The sequence below is a fragment of the Phallusia mammillata genome, chromosome 2 (assembly GCF_965637545.1).
Source record: "Phallusia mammillata chromosome 2, kaPhaMamm4.hap1.1, whole genome shotgun sequence".
Lineage (NCBI taxonomy): Eukaryota > Metazoa > Chordata > Ascidiacea > Phlebobranchia > Ascidiidae > Phallusia > Phallusia mammillata.
The window spans coordinates 20,165,836-20,181,744 of NC_137253.1; the positions used below are offsets into that span (position 1 = coordinate 20,165,836).

The following is a 15,909-nucleotide window of genomic DNA, read 5'->3' on the forward strand; positions in this document are numbered from 1 at the left end:
TGAGTGCCCTAACAAGTCGAAACAATGTCACCACTCCGAAAAAATTATTGCAACAATTCAAACATCACCACAAGATGAAACATGTTTCTGTAGTGAGTCGCATCGGGGGTTGGCCATTATCTGATCGATTAGTCGGGCGCGCGTGACAGCGGTACAACATCACCCCACGTGCTTTCATGTTGTTTTGAGGCGGCGGTCACTAGCTGTTTCGCACCGACGAAGCATGACAACATAAACTCGCGGAAGACATTACCCCGGCGTGATCAAGTGCGACCAGCGACCTTCGCGTTTCGATTTCGGGCGATCAACTTTGATGCTACATTACAACGACCCTGGCCGTCGGGGTATCAGCCGGCCGCCCAACCCCTTGTTTAACTTCCCGTTACCCTTCGCTTGCGGACACCTGGTTTCGAGTTGAGTCACAAATTGCCACCACCTTCCTGTTTTGCCCCTGTGACAAATATTGCCTTCTTTAGGCACTGAACCTCAAATCACATTAAGTCCGTGTCAAAGCGTTCAAATCGATCAAAATGGCGAATCGTCGACAAGAGTTTCGGAGCGCCGCCTGAATGTTCGGCGAACGGTTGTGACCACACAAATACATAAAACTGTTATAAATGCTTTGCCGTTTTAAAAACGGTATCAGTTTCTTTATCGAATGTTCTTACATTTTTCGCTCTTGTTTTTGATTTTTTCGCAAGTGTATACCGCTATGTTAGAATGCGTTGATACAATTCGGCCGACTTAAAACCTGACTTTATTTAAAACGTGTGTTTTCGACGTGGGACATAGGAGCAACATAGGAATGTTCAGATAAATTGGACTGCGTTTTGTCCATTGCTCTTTCATTATTGTCTTGTTATGGGCGTGCGCAAAAAGGTTGGGAAACAATGTTTCAAACTGTTGGTGTTCGTATATTCAACGCAGCAAGCATGCTATTTAAAATTTACCTTGTTTAAACAAAACTATATTTACCTGCTTTTTCCATTTCATGCGGCGGTTTTGGTACCAAGTTTTGACTTGCAATTGTGTTAAACCCAATGCATCGGCAAGCTCCATCCGATCCGGCGTCGACAAATATTTCTGCCGCTCGAAACGCTTCTCCAAAGCCATCAGTTGCAACTCGCTAAAAACAGTGCGACTCCTGCCAAAAACAATCAAAAAATATTTGTAAATACAAATCAATAGACAAATGTCATTAACGTTTCAAACCTTCTGCATTTTCTTGACCCACTGCTATCGTACTGTAACAAGCGATCCCGAATAAAAAATGGCACATGGTCGAAAGTTGTGCTGGGTCCATACGGATGATATGGATTCAAAAAGTCTGAAATAAAACAAGCACAACGGTTGGCAAAACATAACATAGTGTTACCTTAGTCACCAGACGTTAGTGCAGCTTTCTGCGATTAAGCGGATCGATTTATTTTGTAGACAAAGGTAAAATATATGGTCACATTATTGCAAGACATCTTTGACCCGCTTTATCGGGAGTAAATATTATCTATTCGAGATATAAGAAGTAAAATTTGTTGGTTTAATCGCCAATAGAGAATTTTTAGAAAGCTTTTATCAAAATTCACTTGATTGTTTGTGTTGTTTTAGATCAACTTTACTTGCTGCGCAGAATTTTACGCATAACCAAAAATTGTTAATTAAGTCTGAATATTGTTGAACTTATTTAACAAATGCATAAAACATGAATAAAACAAATCAAAAATTTGAATTTTAAAATTTTAAAATTTATGTTCCCACTCTCACTTTTTCCTGATAAAATGAATCACTTGATCGAAAAGTGTCGCAGCTATTAAACATTCGCAAATTCGCATAGTAATACTTCAAATGCCTACCTCGACCAAACAAATTGTTGCTGGGCAAAAAGTTCAACCCAAGTTTAAAAAGTGGATTGTACGGGTATGAACAAGGAATAGAAGATTGAAGAAGTTGCTGCTGTCTGTGATGATGTTGAAACGCGGCTAGTGAAAGAGTGTCCATGCTAAATGGATTGTGTTGAATGACCTGAGGTGGTGAACTTGGGCTTGTACTTGGAGATGGGGAAGATTGATCATTATGATGTGTGTCTTGGATCTATGAATACAGCAATTTTAAACATTTGCTTTTTACTTTCTTGCCGAATCTTAACAAGTATATACGCATGAGATGACGTTTCGGTTAATAGTGTGATACAAATTATAGCTTATAGTAGGTTGTAACAAGTCAAGTGACGTTAAATGTTACCAACAAATATGCAATCTTTCATATTAGGCCAAATAAGCAAAATGTTTATTGGATTCGATTAAACACTACATATGAGGTTGCCACAGTAGACATAATAATTTGGTTTTATTAAGTTTAAAATAGAAAAAAGTTTTTAACGTGGGCTTTTATTACCCACCGTGCATCACAATTTAAAACAATATACGTACGCGACGTCACTAAACATTTCAATGTAGCATCTTCAGAATAGTCAAGTCGTGTAATAAGATCATAGTGTATTTATAAATTGTTCTCATACACCTACCTCATGTTCGTCAAAACGATGAGTAGAGTGTTTCTTTAGCAAATCGTCAATACGGAAAGATGAGCGACCGAATTTTTCCTTTTCATCTTCGAATCTTTCCCGTCCCAAATGAAAGGCAGATTTTGCCATTAGCATGTGAGCAGATTTTCCTGACATTTTCCGTGAATATTTCGCTTACAATCAATGCAGTTTCTACAAACACTATGTTACCACTGTTGTAGGAGTATTTATTCAATGCTCAGTAAAGGTCCCGCTACGCTTGGACTGAATCATAGGTTTACTCGAGTCGCGACTTTTATTTAGGCGACTGTCTCGCTGTTTTTTTTCTGCCCCACGTCATTGGGCACGTGTGCAGGTGTTGACCCAACACACTTTTGATCGTCTTGGGGAATGTGAAGGTAAATCAGATTTTGTCCATTGTATTCGTCTGTAATTTATCCATAACAATATTAACACAATAATATGTGATAAAATTTCAAAACTGTATAATAACCGGTCTTTTTAAAATACCATAATCCACCTTTTACGAAATATGAAAGCCCGTATTAGTTGTTTGAATACAAAATACACCCATAAACTAATTTGACAAGCACGCTTTTCTTGTGGTCTTACCAGCTGACCAATTTGTTCCGACGAAGTTTTGATATTTTTCACCTGAACAGTAAATCAGTTTTAAATCATAGTTCAAAATAATTTGTAACATAATAATTGACTATATACTCATAACAAAATATGTTCGACATCGCCATAAAATGGCCATAAAAGTGTGCTAATTTATTTTGTTTAAAAAGCAGTAACGATTCTCAAGGCAATATTTGAAAAAACAAAATGCACAAATCTAAAATAAAGATTAAAAAGACTGATTTCGTTGCTATTTCCCTCCGCAAAGCTTCTATAATTTTTGAAAAATAATTTGTTGTTTTTGATAACTATAAACACATGAGCAACACGAACCTAAAATGTGATTTTGATTAAAGAACATTGGGTGGATACATTTGTTTCATAAAAATATCGCGTTTATTTTTTTGTTAAACGAGAAGTATTAGATTTAAAACACTCGCATTTCATTGGCGCTTCCATACACGCCACAATCTAGTTTTCATTATGTCTTACAATATTCCAAAGAGTACGACTAATAAAACGTTTTGGCAACAAAACAGTGGTGTTTGCCACACAATGCTTCAATGACAGTTGCCCTGGGCACGTCTAAACTCAACAAGGTTTACTTTAATATCTCATTACCACACCACCCGAAAAACAATAAAGCTTGTTGCTATTATATTTTCTATTCCAGGTGTAAATTAAACCACATACGGAGCGTTCACTTCGAAGAATAACGTTTTACCAACGACATGAACTTTTTGATGAGCGTTGACGCTTCGACAAGCTTGATAAAACGCGAACACAAAACACAAACAATTCAACACCAACCGCTTCTGTGCCATACTATCAAGCAAGCTGTGCCTTAATTAAAGTCTTATTATTTCAGTGTCAGTTTCAATAACAGTTGACTTGTACACAAGGCCAGCACAATCAGGTTTTATTTGAATTATTAGCGTCGTTGTTTGTTTTGAACTTTGCATTGTCTATTTCCTTTTGAATCAAAAATGAATTGTTCGATCGTTGCCTTGAAAGCGCACACATAAAAATAGGCCACAGAGTTTTCAAAAAGCTTTGCATTTGTATCAACCATTGAACGCTTGCACGTGCGAATGCGACCCCCGTGGAATCAATTTGTCTTTCAAGACGTGTTTATTGACAAACCTGCCATCCGGTATTAGAATTCCGCGAGTGGCGATGCATTTTAAGGTTTGGCCCCAAGACACCTGGGCCCCACTAATGAGACGCTGGAAATACCTACGAGCGACAAACAGAGCTACACCGGTCGGCCATGAAAGCGAAACTTTGGAATCTCGGTGTTCCGGAAAATTGTGATTGTTTCTTGTTTTGGCAACATCGCCACGTTCGCGTTTTAAGGTTCAACCGCCAAAAGCAGCTTTTCCACTTCAAAATGTCAATTTAGAAGTGGGCCGCAAAACTTGTGTCCACTGCCCAAGCGCGAAACACTGATGATGATTGACGTTTTATACGCAGCAACATCAGAATAAAATGAAGGAAAAATCTAAGTTATGTTCTTCTAAGTTATGCCGAAATGCTATGCTAAAGGCTGCATAGATAATTTACCTACCAAACAGCACATTTTAAGTAATGTGCAGTTTCTCAAGCAAAACAAACATAATAAAGTGATATGGCTTAAACACCTTTCAAAATTGCAAAACATTTGAGTTTAAAAACATTTACAATGTTAGGATTTGCAATTAAAAAGTCTATAAAGGCGTTTCTGTGGACAAAAACAGTCGTAACATATCAAACTAGAAATGCGTTTTGCTTATTTAGGTATTCTATATTAAATTTGTACATGGCGGAGTTGTTGAGTGAATATCCATAAAAAAATAATTTGTTTATTTAAGGTAACTTCTTTGCACATTAATACACCAATATATGACAACTACAAAATGAATGGTCACATTTTACCCGTACAAATTGTCACAGTGCGAAGCAGAAAAATTTTATTGCCATTCGACGCTCAAAACAACACGAAATCTAACAAACATTTTTGACAGAAATCTTTTCGCCTGAACCTTCGTGGTGCCCTTTGCAGCAAATTTTTCTACACTTAACAATGCGCTGTAAATCGCAGTATCGTTTAATGACAATGTGCTTTAAATTATTTCGTTTATTAATCCAGTTAATTTAAGCAGGAGCAATTATCACGTTACAATAGAGATTGTTTCAAATGTAAAGAAATTATAGGTAGGCGGTTCGAGACAACCTTTAGTCAGATGGTTTGGTCTGAAACAAAAACAAAATGTCACACACTATCCCAAACAGATTAGTATAATAGCAATCCTTACCCCGCAATCAGGTGGGACCATGTTTTCAAAATTACATAATGCACGATATTCATCATACACAGTACCCGGAGGACAGCTGTAGACGTATGGACCGCCGTTGTTTTGTGTACAAGTGTAATATGTGTAGCAGTCATATTTGTAACTTCCAGGAACACCGTGCTACAATGGAAACCACTGTCTTTACTTGATTTTTGGAAACAAAAACTCAGTACTGACCTGACAGGTTGGTCCACCGTCTACTGGTGGCACTGCTGGGGTTGTCGTGGTGGTTGTCGTTGGTGACAGAGTTGTAGTACTTGGCTTATCCAAATCTGCAGTCAGAGTGGTTGCAACTTCATACTGTTAAATATCGCCACTTAAAAAGCAAATACATTCGAAAAGGTTGTCCATTGTTTCAGGCGCAAGTATAGCCCATTAAAAAAAATCGTGTAACTCGATTTGGACAGACGACTTAAAGTGCTATAGTCGCATGATAATAAGCGGGTAACTTTCTTACCCAATTAGGCGGAGCAACAGTTGGTACGTCGCCAATAGCAATATCTGCGCATCCGTAAAACTCCTCCTGTGGTCCGCATCCCACACAGCAGTCTTCGACAATGTCAGGGTCAGGGTTAGGATCACAACCATGCGAGTTTGCTAAAGAATAGGCAAATTCGAAGTATCGGTTATGCAAAAAAATATCTTGTATTTGTGTAGTATTTACAGTAATTCCACAATGACTTCTAATTTAACAAGTTACCAGTATGGTATCTCCATTGTAGAACGCACTGTGTGCAGGTTAAACCTGGAGGTAACTGAACTTTCGTTTCGTAAACCCAGGGCGGCCCGCTTTTCGGATCAGCTACGTATTTTGTCTCTCCGGTTTCAAAAATGTTCAGCAAGTTTCTGCCGACAATTGTGCAATGCATTATTAAAGTTGATCGAACACAGTAAAAACAATAAAAACCAATTCAAAGAAAAGTTATTTAGAGTCCTTATAAGACAGACAAATTTAGATGTTTTAAAAATAACGCTTTTTTAATATACCCAATGTGTGCTTCTGTAGCCATCAATGGTAAATTTGGTTTACCGACAGTTTTGGAACAAGACAAGATATTGAATGTTTCAGTTCCTGGAATAACTTCATAGAAAGTTCGTAATAATGTACAGAAAACCGTAAATACACTCTTTCCAGAAGCCAAAAATTGTCAATGTGCGCAACTTGTCTGTGTAGACACAGAAAGTATATGTGCTTTTTATTTTTTTATTTTTTATTTTTTTTACGGGGTTCGAACCCAGGATTCTCCCGGGGACGAATCCCGATCAGGTTTTTTATGTCTGTATATGGGTCAGGCGCGCCAAACCGTTCGGCCAAGCTTTTTATAATATCGTTTAGAACAGGGGTTCTTAACCAGGGGTACATGTACCCCTTGGGGGTACGAAGCACCAAAGTAGGGGGTACGACAGTCAATGTGAAATTATACATTATTTAGGCATATTTGTGAAGAATGTGTAACAAGTTACTTTGTTATGTGTAGTTGATTTTAATTGACTGATTGTTGGTGTTCTGTAAATTTTGTTGAACTTACAAGACTGTTTTAATGCATGCATTCAACATGTAAGTTATAAATACACTGAGATTAATTCCCATTATTGTTTGCTTCCGTCGGCCATTGTAGAGAGGGGGTACGAGAAAATATCATGAAAGCTCAAGGGGTACAAGCGCTAAAAAGGTTAAGAAACACTGGTTTAGAATGTATCAGTGCTCCGCAACCGGTGTGCCGCGGCACACTGGTGTGCCGCAAGACGATGCTGGGTGTGCCGCCGCAAAACCGTAACTTTTTGTTTAACATTTGTTTTTGTGTATTTTATCATTGTAGCAAAAGATACAGTTCACACCACAAAATTAAAGCTACACTACTCACTACACATTCATGTTTTATTACGTCATAATATACTTTATACTGGCTTAATGCAGGGGTCTCAAAACACGCGGCCCGGTGTGGACCAACGAGGGTTTTTGTGCGGCCCGCGAACTAACTTCAAATTTAGGTGGTTACCTTAGGTGGAATACCCTGTCAGACCACCGATTTTAGGAAACAATCATTCTTTATTAGTAATGGCTAGAAATAAATGGGACGTTTTAATCGTATGATGGAAATAGGCTGGTCCCTCCTGTTGAAAATCGGCAATTCCAATTGTTGCGGCAAATTTTTTAATTTTTTCGTCATTGTACGCCATTGTTTCACACATAGTGGTTTATTGCACTTGTTTTTTTAGTTTGTTACACTCTATATCTGTTTCTTATTTATTGCAATACAAATGTTTTATGTACATGATATGGCATAAACGCACGACATTTTTAAATACATAACATTTTTGTTCATGTTACTTTTACCAAAAAGTTCCAACATTACGGCAGTTTACTAATGTTTTTGGCCCTCAAAAAGTTTAAGACCGATGGCTTAATGCTTCTTTTAGTCTTTCGAAAAATTGGGTGTGGCGCCAAACATTTAAAGCTTGTATGGTGCGACGTGAGTGAAAAAAGGTTGCGGAGCACTGGTTTAGATACTCCCAATTTGAATTTAAATTGTAAATGTAAACGAAATTACTGATTCAGGCATTCATGTGTAGCTGGCACTTCTGGATTGTTCCATTCGCACAGACGAAACTCAAAAAATCCCATGTGGTGAGCTGTTAATTCCACTTTAATGTCCATTACTGAACCTGCAACATAAAATAAATAGACTTTTACCCTAAGAATGGACGGAATATAAAATGTTGTGAACAGACCTGGTGCATAATCGCGTACAATAATTCCTTTCGCATAAGGTCCACCGGCTTCGTGTTCTCGGACTCCGTCCCATGGATCACCGCAAATTCCGCATTTCCCACCTTGTTCTTCTTGCTGGTACTATATGCAAGACATCAAACCTTTAAATCAGGGGTGTGCAACCTTTTTCGGCGGTGGGCCATATAACCAATTTCGGACATCAAGCGAGGGCCACACATTTTTTTCATGTACCGTATTTGCACTTTTTTACACTACTGTTTGTGCGGCTTGCATTATAATATCATGTCGATATTATTTCCACACCCCTGCGTTTTGTTTTATTTTGCTTTTAAAATCAACGTTAAAATGTTAGGTACAAGTAAGTTTCGTCGTAACACTGCCTTTCACAACAAAGTAATTGTTTACGAGACAAAGAGGTATATTACGTCACATTCGGTATAGTACGCAACAAGCACCTAGTGCGAATAGAAGACCATAGGTCTGGGTGAATTAAGTTCCATGCGCTGGTTTAGCTTATTCTTGTTACGTATAGCAAATTAGGAGTTTTACCGAAAACTAATCAGAGTGTTGTTGAGGGCCACACCAAATGGCTTGGCCGGCCGGATTGTGGCCCGCGGGCCGCGGGTTGCACACCCCTGCTTTAAATAGTCCAATTTAATCAAATTCCTTAAAGGGAGGCACATTTTTTGGTAGAGCTACTAACACGGTGCCTCCTGGGTGATCCAAAAGTCCTTATTTTCGATAGGTGGCATAAAGAGCTGAATTATTTATTTAGCGGCTAAAGAGGGTTGGTTTAGGATGCAAATGTTTAAAAATTTTACATTAGTAACTATTTTTTGGGGTTAGTTTATTTTGGGTTTTATATTTAAATGCTAATACCTTAACCCGACCCTAATGGCCCTAACCGTTATCATTTTTTGAGATATACTGTTTTAAAAATTGTTTTTTTATCAAAGATTATTTTAAACTCTTTTTCAGTATCTGAGCATTTACAGACCTGAAATCCACCACAAAACAGTTGGTTGTCGTTGTAGTTTGCTTTCACCATAGATTTGTACGGTTTAATAGCTGGATCAGTTTCTTTCACTCTCCACATGCTTGAACGACGTGGAGGCTCCAAAAGACGTCCATGAGAATTCACATCGCAAACAAGAAATGCACCAAGAAATGCCACTGAGGAAAAAGGCGTGTTATTATTCTTTATAAGTGCGAAAAAATACCTCAGTATGTTTTGGTTACTTTTAAATATATATAAAAATTCGCTTTAAAGTTGTGAGGATCAAAACTCGTTTACAATGAATAAATGCTGTTTACCTGTTAGAATCATTTTCGTGTTTCTTAACCAAGGCCTCCTCAAACGACTACAAGTCTTTATTTCTCTGGATTTGCAGAAGTTTTCAGAACATTTATACCAAAATTCAACTGTCGTAATAGCTAATAAAATAAAACATTAAAATGTCGTTGACTAGTTTCCGCCAAGTGCAGTAGTTAAACTGTATTGTTCTGTCAGTTTACACTTCAAGCCGTGAAAATCTCCACATCATTATGTCAATTTAACATCGGTTAATTCATTACTCAGCGGAAACTTCAGGTGCCATACATGGGCGCCGCCACGTAGGGGCAAGAGGGGGCACTTGCCCCCCCTTGGAATTTCAGTGTACCTCAATTTAACATATTTAGCAGCAAACCTAATTAAAGTGGCAGCGCGGGGATTTGTTACATCGTTATAAATGCTTTAACTTTTAGGCAACTCAATTGTGAAGTACACGATTTATGGCTTCATATATAACAAATTCTTTGATGCGGTAAAGTATCAGCCAAAATTTGCCCCCTCTTGCAAAATTTTCTGCCGGCGCCCATGGTGCCATATCAAAGCTCAAGAACATTTTTTTTCGTCTGTCATCACACACTTAAGATCACAGCGGTAATTGTAAAAAAAGAACTCAGGTCACCTCCATCGAAAACAGAGTCATTCCGTTGTTTGCGTTTTTACTGCTTAAGTTTATGTCATTTTCAAGGTTAGTTAAGGTCGTTTTTTTGCTGTCGTCACCTTTTTTGTGGGTTTAAGCAGGGAGTGGTTAAACGAAATAGCCTACTTGACACTTGACACCCATTGGTTTTGAAGTTGTAATCTGCGAATATTTAATGTTGCGAAACAGCTAACCTTAATGATTAAAGGGTGCGAAGTTCTGGTTAAATACAAATTTACCCACAATTTAGAACGCACTGGCTGATGCAACAAGCAAACACTGTACAGACCAAACATTTTGTTTGTGGTGCCACTGTTGGTAAAAGCTACGATGGGATTTTGCATACATATACGTCCACTTTAGGACATATAACAGGGTGTAACTGATGTGGCCATCATATCAGTGATGATGGCATGAGCATTTGCCGAAACCTTTCAAAAATAAAGTACGTCTTTTTTACGTCTATCTGGGCCGCTATTTTCATCATTAAACTTAAAATGAAAAAGTTTTTCCAATCAAGGTACTTATACCATACTTACCTACAATTTTGGGATGTGCGGTGACTTTTGGAAGTATGAGACTACAATAGTTTTTGTGTTGCGTTTCTAACTGTTGGATCTTTGGATATAGTTTTTACCAATGAGCGGCCTTGTGAAGAAACCGTCCCGAACGTCATCTTTTACCTGTTCACCACTGTTTGATGTGAACGAGAATGTATAACATCCAGATACGTAAAAAAAATGTAGGCGCGTTTTTCTTTCTGTGTGACGTAATTACGCTTTTAGAACCGATGTGTGTTCATGTGACGTTCATCTTATTGACGTTAGTACAAACAAGTATAGCATATAGGCTTCTGAATAATAGTGTGTTACACGGGAATAAAATCTAGCTAATGGGAAATTTACGCCCGCGACCCTATTTTTGTTGTGCGCCTGCTCAAATGAAATGACCAAACCACCAAAAGTAATGCTTTTTCCAACTTGCTCCCTACTTTTTACAAGGTACTAAACAAATGTATGGGACACAAATTTATAAAAGGTATTTAATTGTTGATTGGTCAGTCGTTACACAAATGGTCATCATCAACGGACATCGCCAAGTTTATTTGCTTGTATTACTATATATAGAACAGTGGTTTCTTATCCGGTGAAAATTATGTACATGTATACGGAAATTATATTAGTCAATGGTACCTACATTTTTGTTTTAAGTTTCACTCAAATATCTAAAGGTCATAAATCTAAATATTTAGTCACAAACTTAAGTATTTTTAATCGAAAAGCCCAAAAAACGAGGGGCAATTTAAACTTAGTGACTGATATCAGTTGGAAAACACGCTAAGAAGTTTAGGAACCACTGATGTAGAACCTGCGAAGTTTCACCCACAACGATAAAGTCGCTACCAAATCCATATTGAATGACAAAGGCAAGAGAACGAGAAACAAAAGAATCGTCGCTAAAATGATGCGTGGCGCTCTGGCGCTAGGCGAAAAGAAATTAAATATTACTTTAAAACGCTTTCTGCATATAAACCCACAGTTGAATTGATTCGGGCGTACAAATAGAATGGCGGCTTTCTGTTAATTGCAAAAGCGCTTTTTTCGTCACCTTTTTTCGTCGCTTCTTTCGAAGTTTATTTTTACGCCACCTAAATTTTTGTCTGATGGTACTAGAACTAGATGTATCTTTCAGATTTGTTGAGGGTAGTGGTTCTCAAACTGTTTAAATTTTTCGTCATGGCGCTCGTTTCGCAATTCTTCAAGCATTATAGCGGCCCAAGCTATATATCTTGCTAAAAATGAACATAACTTTGTAAAACAAAACCTGTAGTTAACAACTATAAGTAAATTATTCCTTACAAAAGTATTCGAACAACAGCACACGCAGGATGAGTTTTGTTTTGCTTCTTAAGATTACTTTAAGGGGGAATAATCCAATGGCAGTTTATTACGTCACAAACGAGTGTCGTTGAAACGACTCTAGAACAATATAAATATTGTGCGCAAACCATACCTTTTCTGTTACTTGAAATGGAATAAAATTCTCTTTTTGTTACAGGATCCTCGTTACACTTATTACTTCTATGCCTATATGATTGCAATATTTAATAATACAAAAAAGTAGAAATTCTTTAAGCTGCTCTCGGTCCCTTTAAATTCGCTTTATTTGCCCCTCAGGGACCACAGACCCCAATTACAAAACATTTGGTTTCCAACAAACCTCTTATTGCGAACCGGTCCTACAAATATCCGTGGTTCGGTGCATGGATTTTTTTCATATTTTAACAACCAACAATTATCAATAAGTTTGTTAAATGGGATTCTTTGAGTTGCTTTGTTTCTAAAGGTTGTCGGGTAAAAATTGTCACTAAAATTTCGTGTTACATAAGTCAACAGGAAGCGAGACCTTTTTTTCGCAATTGATGGCTACATTACAGGCAGAGGCTTGGCAGCCAACAATTTCGGGAGAGGTCAAATATTTTGTGGCCTAAAATCGTTTGCGTCTGTCTCAAAACGAAAACACAAGTTTGGCGACCTCTGGTAAAGAGTGTATAAGCATCAAAAAGCCAATAGTTTGCACACAATTTACCCATGATTGCTCTGGTTTGTGACGTAACAAACTTTGAGATATGTAAAGTATACTCACGAAAATAAGTGAAAAATAATCTTGCGTGTTTTTGTAGAAATAACTCGACCAGGATTTGATTGCCTTTTAGTTAACTGCTGAAATAGATCTAATTGTATTTATAGAATTGAGTAAGCGGTGTAACAGACATTCATCGAGCGGTTTAACAAAACTGTTTATGACGCCATGATCCTGGTTTTTAGGCTTTTTGTCGATTACTTAGTTAGGTTTTCATTGTAGAAAGCTCTATAGTCAACTAACAATTAATGCCTTGTTTTTGGGTGGCCCCGTAACAAATCCTTTAGAGATCGGCACGGGTCGCGAAATATTTGCTTTGTGTACGTCTGAATCTATTAATTACATTTTTTACACATTAGGAGCAATGACGATTTTTTAATTTCTCTCGTTGTGAACTTGATTGATTGTTACACGATCAATTATACTTTAAATGTACAGATTGCTTCGAAGAAGTTAAAGATAATAACCAAGAGCAGAATTAAAGATATATAAGTTGCTCCATTTTCACCATCAAGCAGTTGTCTTGGTCTAAAACAAAAACAAAATGTTATTGTAAAACCTAAAGTAGAATTCGGCGTAATGGCGGTGCTTACCCCGCATTCGGGTGGGACGTTACTTTCATAGTCACATATCTGGCGATATTCATCATACACTGTGCCAGGAGGGCAACTGTATACGTATGGACCGCCGTAGTTCACTGTACAAGTGTAGTATGTTGTGCAATCATATTTGTACTTTCCAGGAACACCGTGCTAAAATGGAAATCACTTTTAAGATTGCATTTCTTCTGTACAGAAATTTAACACTGACCTGACAGGTTGGTTCACCGTCTACTGGTGGAGCTACTGGGGTTGTCGTGGTGGTAGTTTTAGTGGGGGTTGTCGTTGGTGACAAAGTTGTTGCGCTTGGCTTACTTGGCTCAGCAGTCGGGGTAGTTGCAACTTCATTCTGTTAAATATCGCCACATAGAAAGCAAAAACATTTGAATGCAGGGCCGAAAAAGGAACAGAATATCCCGGTGACTTTGCTCTCTTACCCAATTGGGCGGAGGAAGAGTCGCAACGTCACCAATAGCAACATCTGCACATCCGTAAAATTCCTCTTGTGGTCCGCATCCCACGCAACAATTCCCGTCCGAGTCGCATTCATACGTATTTCCTGATAAAATATCAAAATCGAGTAGTTTTTGTCAAACCTAAGGTCTAAGTTGTAGACAGTGCACACTGTTTCGACCTATAAGGTCTCATCAGTATTATTGCAAGTCACTTGCTTCCACAAGGATGGTTTAATTCTAACACAACTTACCCGCATGATATCTCCATTGCAGAATACATTGTGTGCAGGTTAAACTTGGAGGTAACTGAACTTGTATGTGGTAAACCCAGGGCGACCCGCCGTCCGGCTTAGCGAAGTATTGAGTTTCTCCGGTTCCGACGAATTTCAACAAGTTCCTGTGGATAGTTACAAAGCTCCAGTAAACTTTATTGAAACTGATTACAACGAAAACACTATTGAAAATAAGAATTGTAAAGTTTGTTTGCTGATGTGGGAGTTCGCAAGTCTAACGTTGTTCGAAATAATGTAAATAAAGAAAATGTACGAATAAACAATTATTAACTTATGTTTTAATGCCTAAATGAGTGTAAGCCTGATGACATTTTACTTAGTTTGACAAAATTAAAGGGATTCACTGCAAATCTCAAATATATCACAAGAATATTTTTTCCAATTGTGCAACTTGTCAATATAATGTTCACAGGTTCGCGTATTTAGAATTTAGACTCTAAAAAGTGTGAAAACATTTACTGATTCAGGCATTCATGAGTGGCTGGCACTTCTGGATTGTTCCATTCGCACAGACGAAACTCAAAAAATCCCATGTGGTGAGCTGTCAATTCTATTGTAATGTCCATCACTGAACCTGTAACGCACACAAAGTAGATTTGTACTATAGGAATATACGGAATGTAAAATGTTGTGAACAGACCTGGTGCATAGTTGCGTACTATAATTCCTTTCGCATACGGTCCACCCGCCTCGTTTTCACGAACTCCGTCCCATGGATCTCCGCAAATTCCGCATTTTCCATCTAGGTTCTTTTGATGCTACAGAAGGTCAAGTTGAAACGTTTAATCTAGCACAACCATTCCATTTGGTGCATGAAATCTCAGACATGTTTGGATTTTATGGAAAGTATCAAAAACTATTTTACAGACCTGATATCCACCACAGAACAGTTGGTTGTCGTCATAATTTGCTGTCACTATGGATTGATACGGTTTAATGGCTGGGTCAGTTTCTTTCACTCTCCACATGCTTGAACGATTGGGAGGCTCCAAAAGACGTCCATGCGAATTCACATCGCAAACAAAAAATGCAACAAGAAATGCCACTGAGGAAGAGAAACAAATTCAACTAAGTATAACCATCTTACGATGGAATTGGAGACACATTTTTATTTACGTTAAAGCTTTTTGTACATTTTCCTCTTCAAAAATAATAATATGTTACCTTTTAGAATCATCTTCGTGTTTCTAACCAAGGGCACTTAAAACAACCACGAGTCTTTGTTTCTCTGGGTTTGCAGAAGTTTGCAGAAAATTTATACCTAAATTCAAGTGTCGTAATTGCCTATAAACTAAAGCATTAAAATGTCGATGACTTGTTTTCCACCAAGCACACTACTTTAATTGTATTGTAACGTCAGTTTACTCTGCCAGTCATGAAACTCTTCTCATCATTGTATAAATTTTATATCGCTTTTATTCGATGGGCAACGGAAACTTAAAAGGGCCATTAGTAAAAGTCGTTATTAGTAAAAACCGTATGCGTAGTACCACAGCAGACACCGTAAAAAAATCTTAGGTCACCGACACCGCACACACAAAAGGTTTAGTTGTTAACCAGTTTGCGGCTTAAAATTTATTTCGTTTTAAGGTTAGGTCACTGGGATTATTTGGTACTATCGTCTTTAGTGTGCGTTAAGATTTCAACCGGGCGAGTTTTCTCTTTCTTATTTTAATACTTGTCAGCCACGACACTTGACGCTTCTGAACAAAACAATATTAACGACTTGGTACAATACTT

General features: G+C 37.8%; 2 protein-coding genes across 2 annotated transcripts; both read right to left on the minus strand.

Moving 5' to 3' along the window:
- Positions 1 to 5,356: 5,356 nt before the first annotated feature.
- On the minus strand, positions 5,357 to 9,536 carry LOC145213116 (uncharacterized). Its single transcript, XM_080081353.1, has 9 exons — positions 9,524 to 9,536; positions 9,207 to 9,382; positions 8,209 to 8,329; positions 8,028 to 8,142; positions 6,176 to 6,321; positions 5,933 to 6,072; positions 5,653 to 5,775; positions 5,437 to 5,595; positions 5,357 to 5,374 (listed from the first exon to the last, which is right to left on the minus strand). The coding sequence occupies exons 1-9, from the start codon at positions 9,534 to 9,536 to the stop codon at positions 5,357 to 5,359; spliced, it is 1,011 nt and encodes a 336-aa protein (XP_079937479.1).
- Positions 9,537 to 13,332: 3,796 nt separating this feature from the next.
- LOC145213117 (uncharacterized) lies at positions 13,333 to 15,346 on the minus strand. The gene is made up of 9 exons (XM_080081354.1): positions 15,313 to 15,346; positions 15,039 to 15,190; positions 14,810 to 14,927; positions 14,629 to 14,743; positions 14,128 to 14,273; positions 13,859 to 13,980; positions 13,633 to 13,770; positions 13,416 to 13,574; positions 13,333 to 13,350 (listed from the first exon to the last, which is right to left on the minus strand). Exons 1-9 carry the CDS (start codon positions 15,344 to 15,346, stop codon positions 13,333 to 13,335), a joined length of 1,002 nt encoding a protein of 333 aa, XP_079937480.1.
- Positions 15,347 to 15,909: the final 563 nt, after the last annotated feature.

Coding starts and splice junctions, on each gene's coding strand:
- LOC145213116 (XM_080081353.1), bottom strand. Junction 6,322..8,027: donor ACACATGAATGCCTGAATCA/GTAATTTCGTTT, acceptor AATTGTCGGCAG/AAACTTGCTGAACATTTTTG. Junction 5,776..5,932: donor CTGTTGCTCCGCCTAATTGG/GTAAGAAAGTTA, acceptor GATATTTAACAG/TATGAAGTTGCAACCACTCT.
- LOC145213117 (XM_080081354.1), bottom strand. CDS start 15,346: ATGATTCTAAAAGGTAACATATTATTATTTTTGA. Junction 14,928..15,038: donor TGTTCTGTGGTGGATATCAG/GTCTGTAAAATA, acceptor GACCTTCTGTAG/CATCAAAAGAACCTAGATGG. Junction 13,575..13,632: donor ACGGTGAACCAACCTGTCAG/GTCAGTGTTAAA, acceptor TTTCCATTTTAG/CACGGTGTTCCTGGAAAGTA.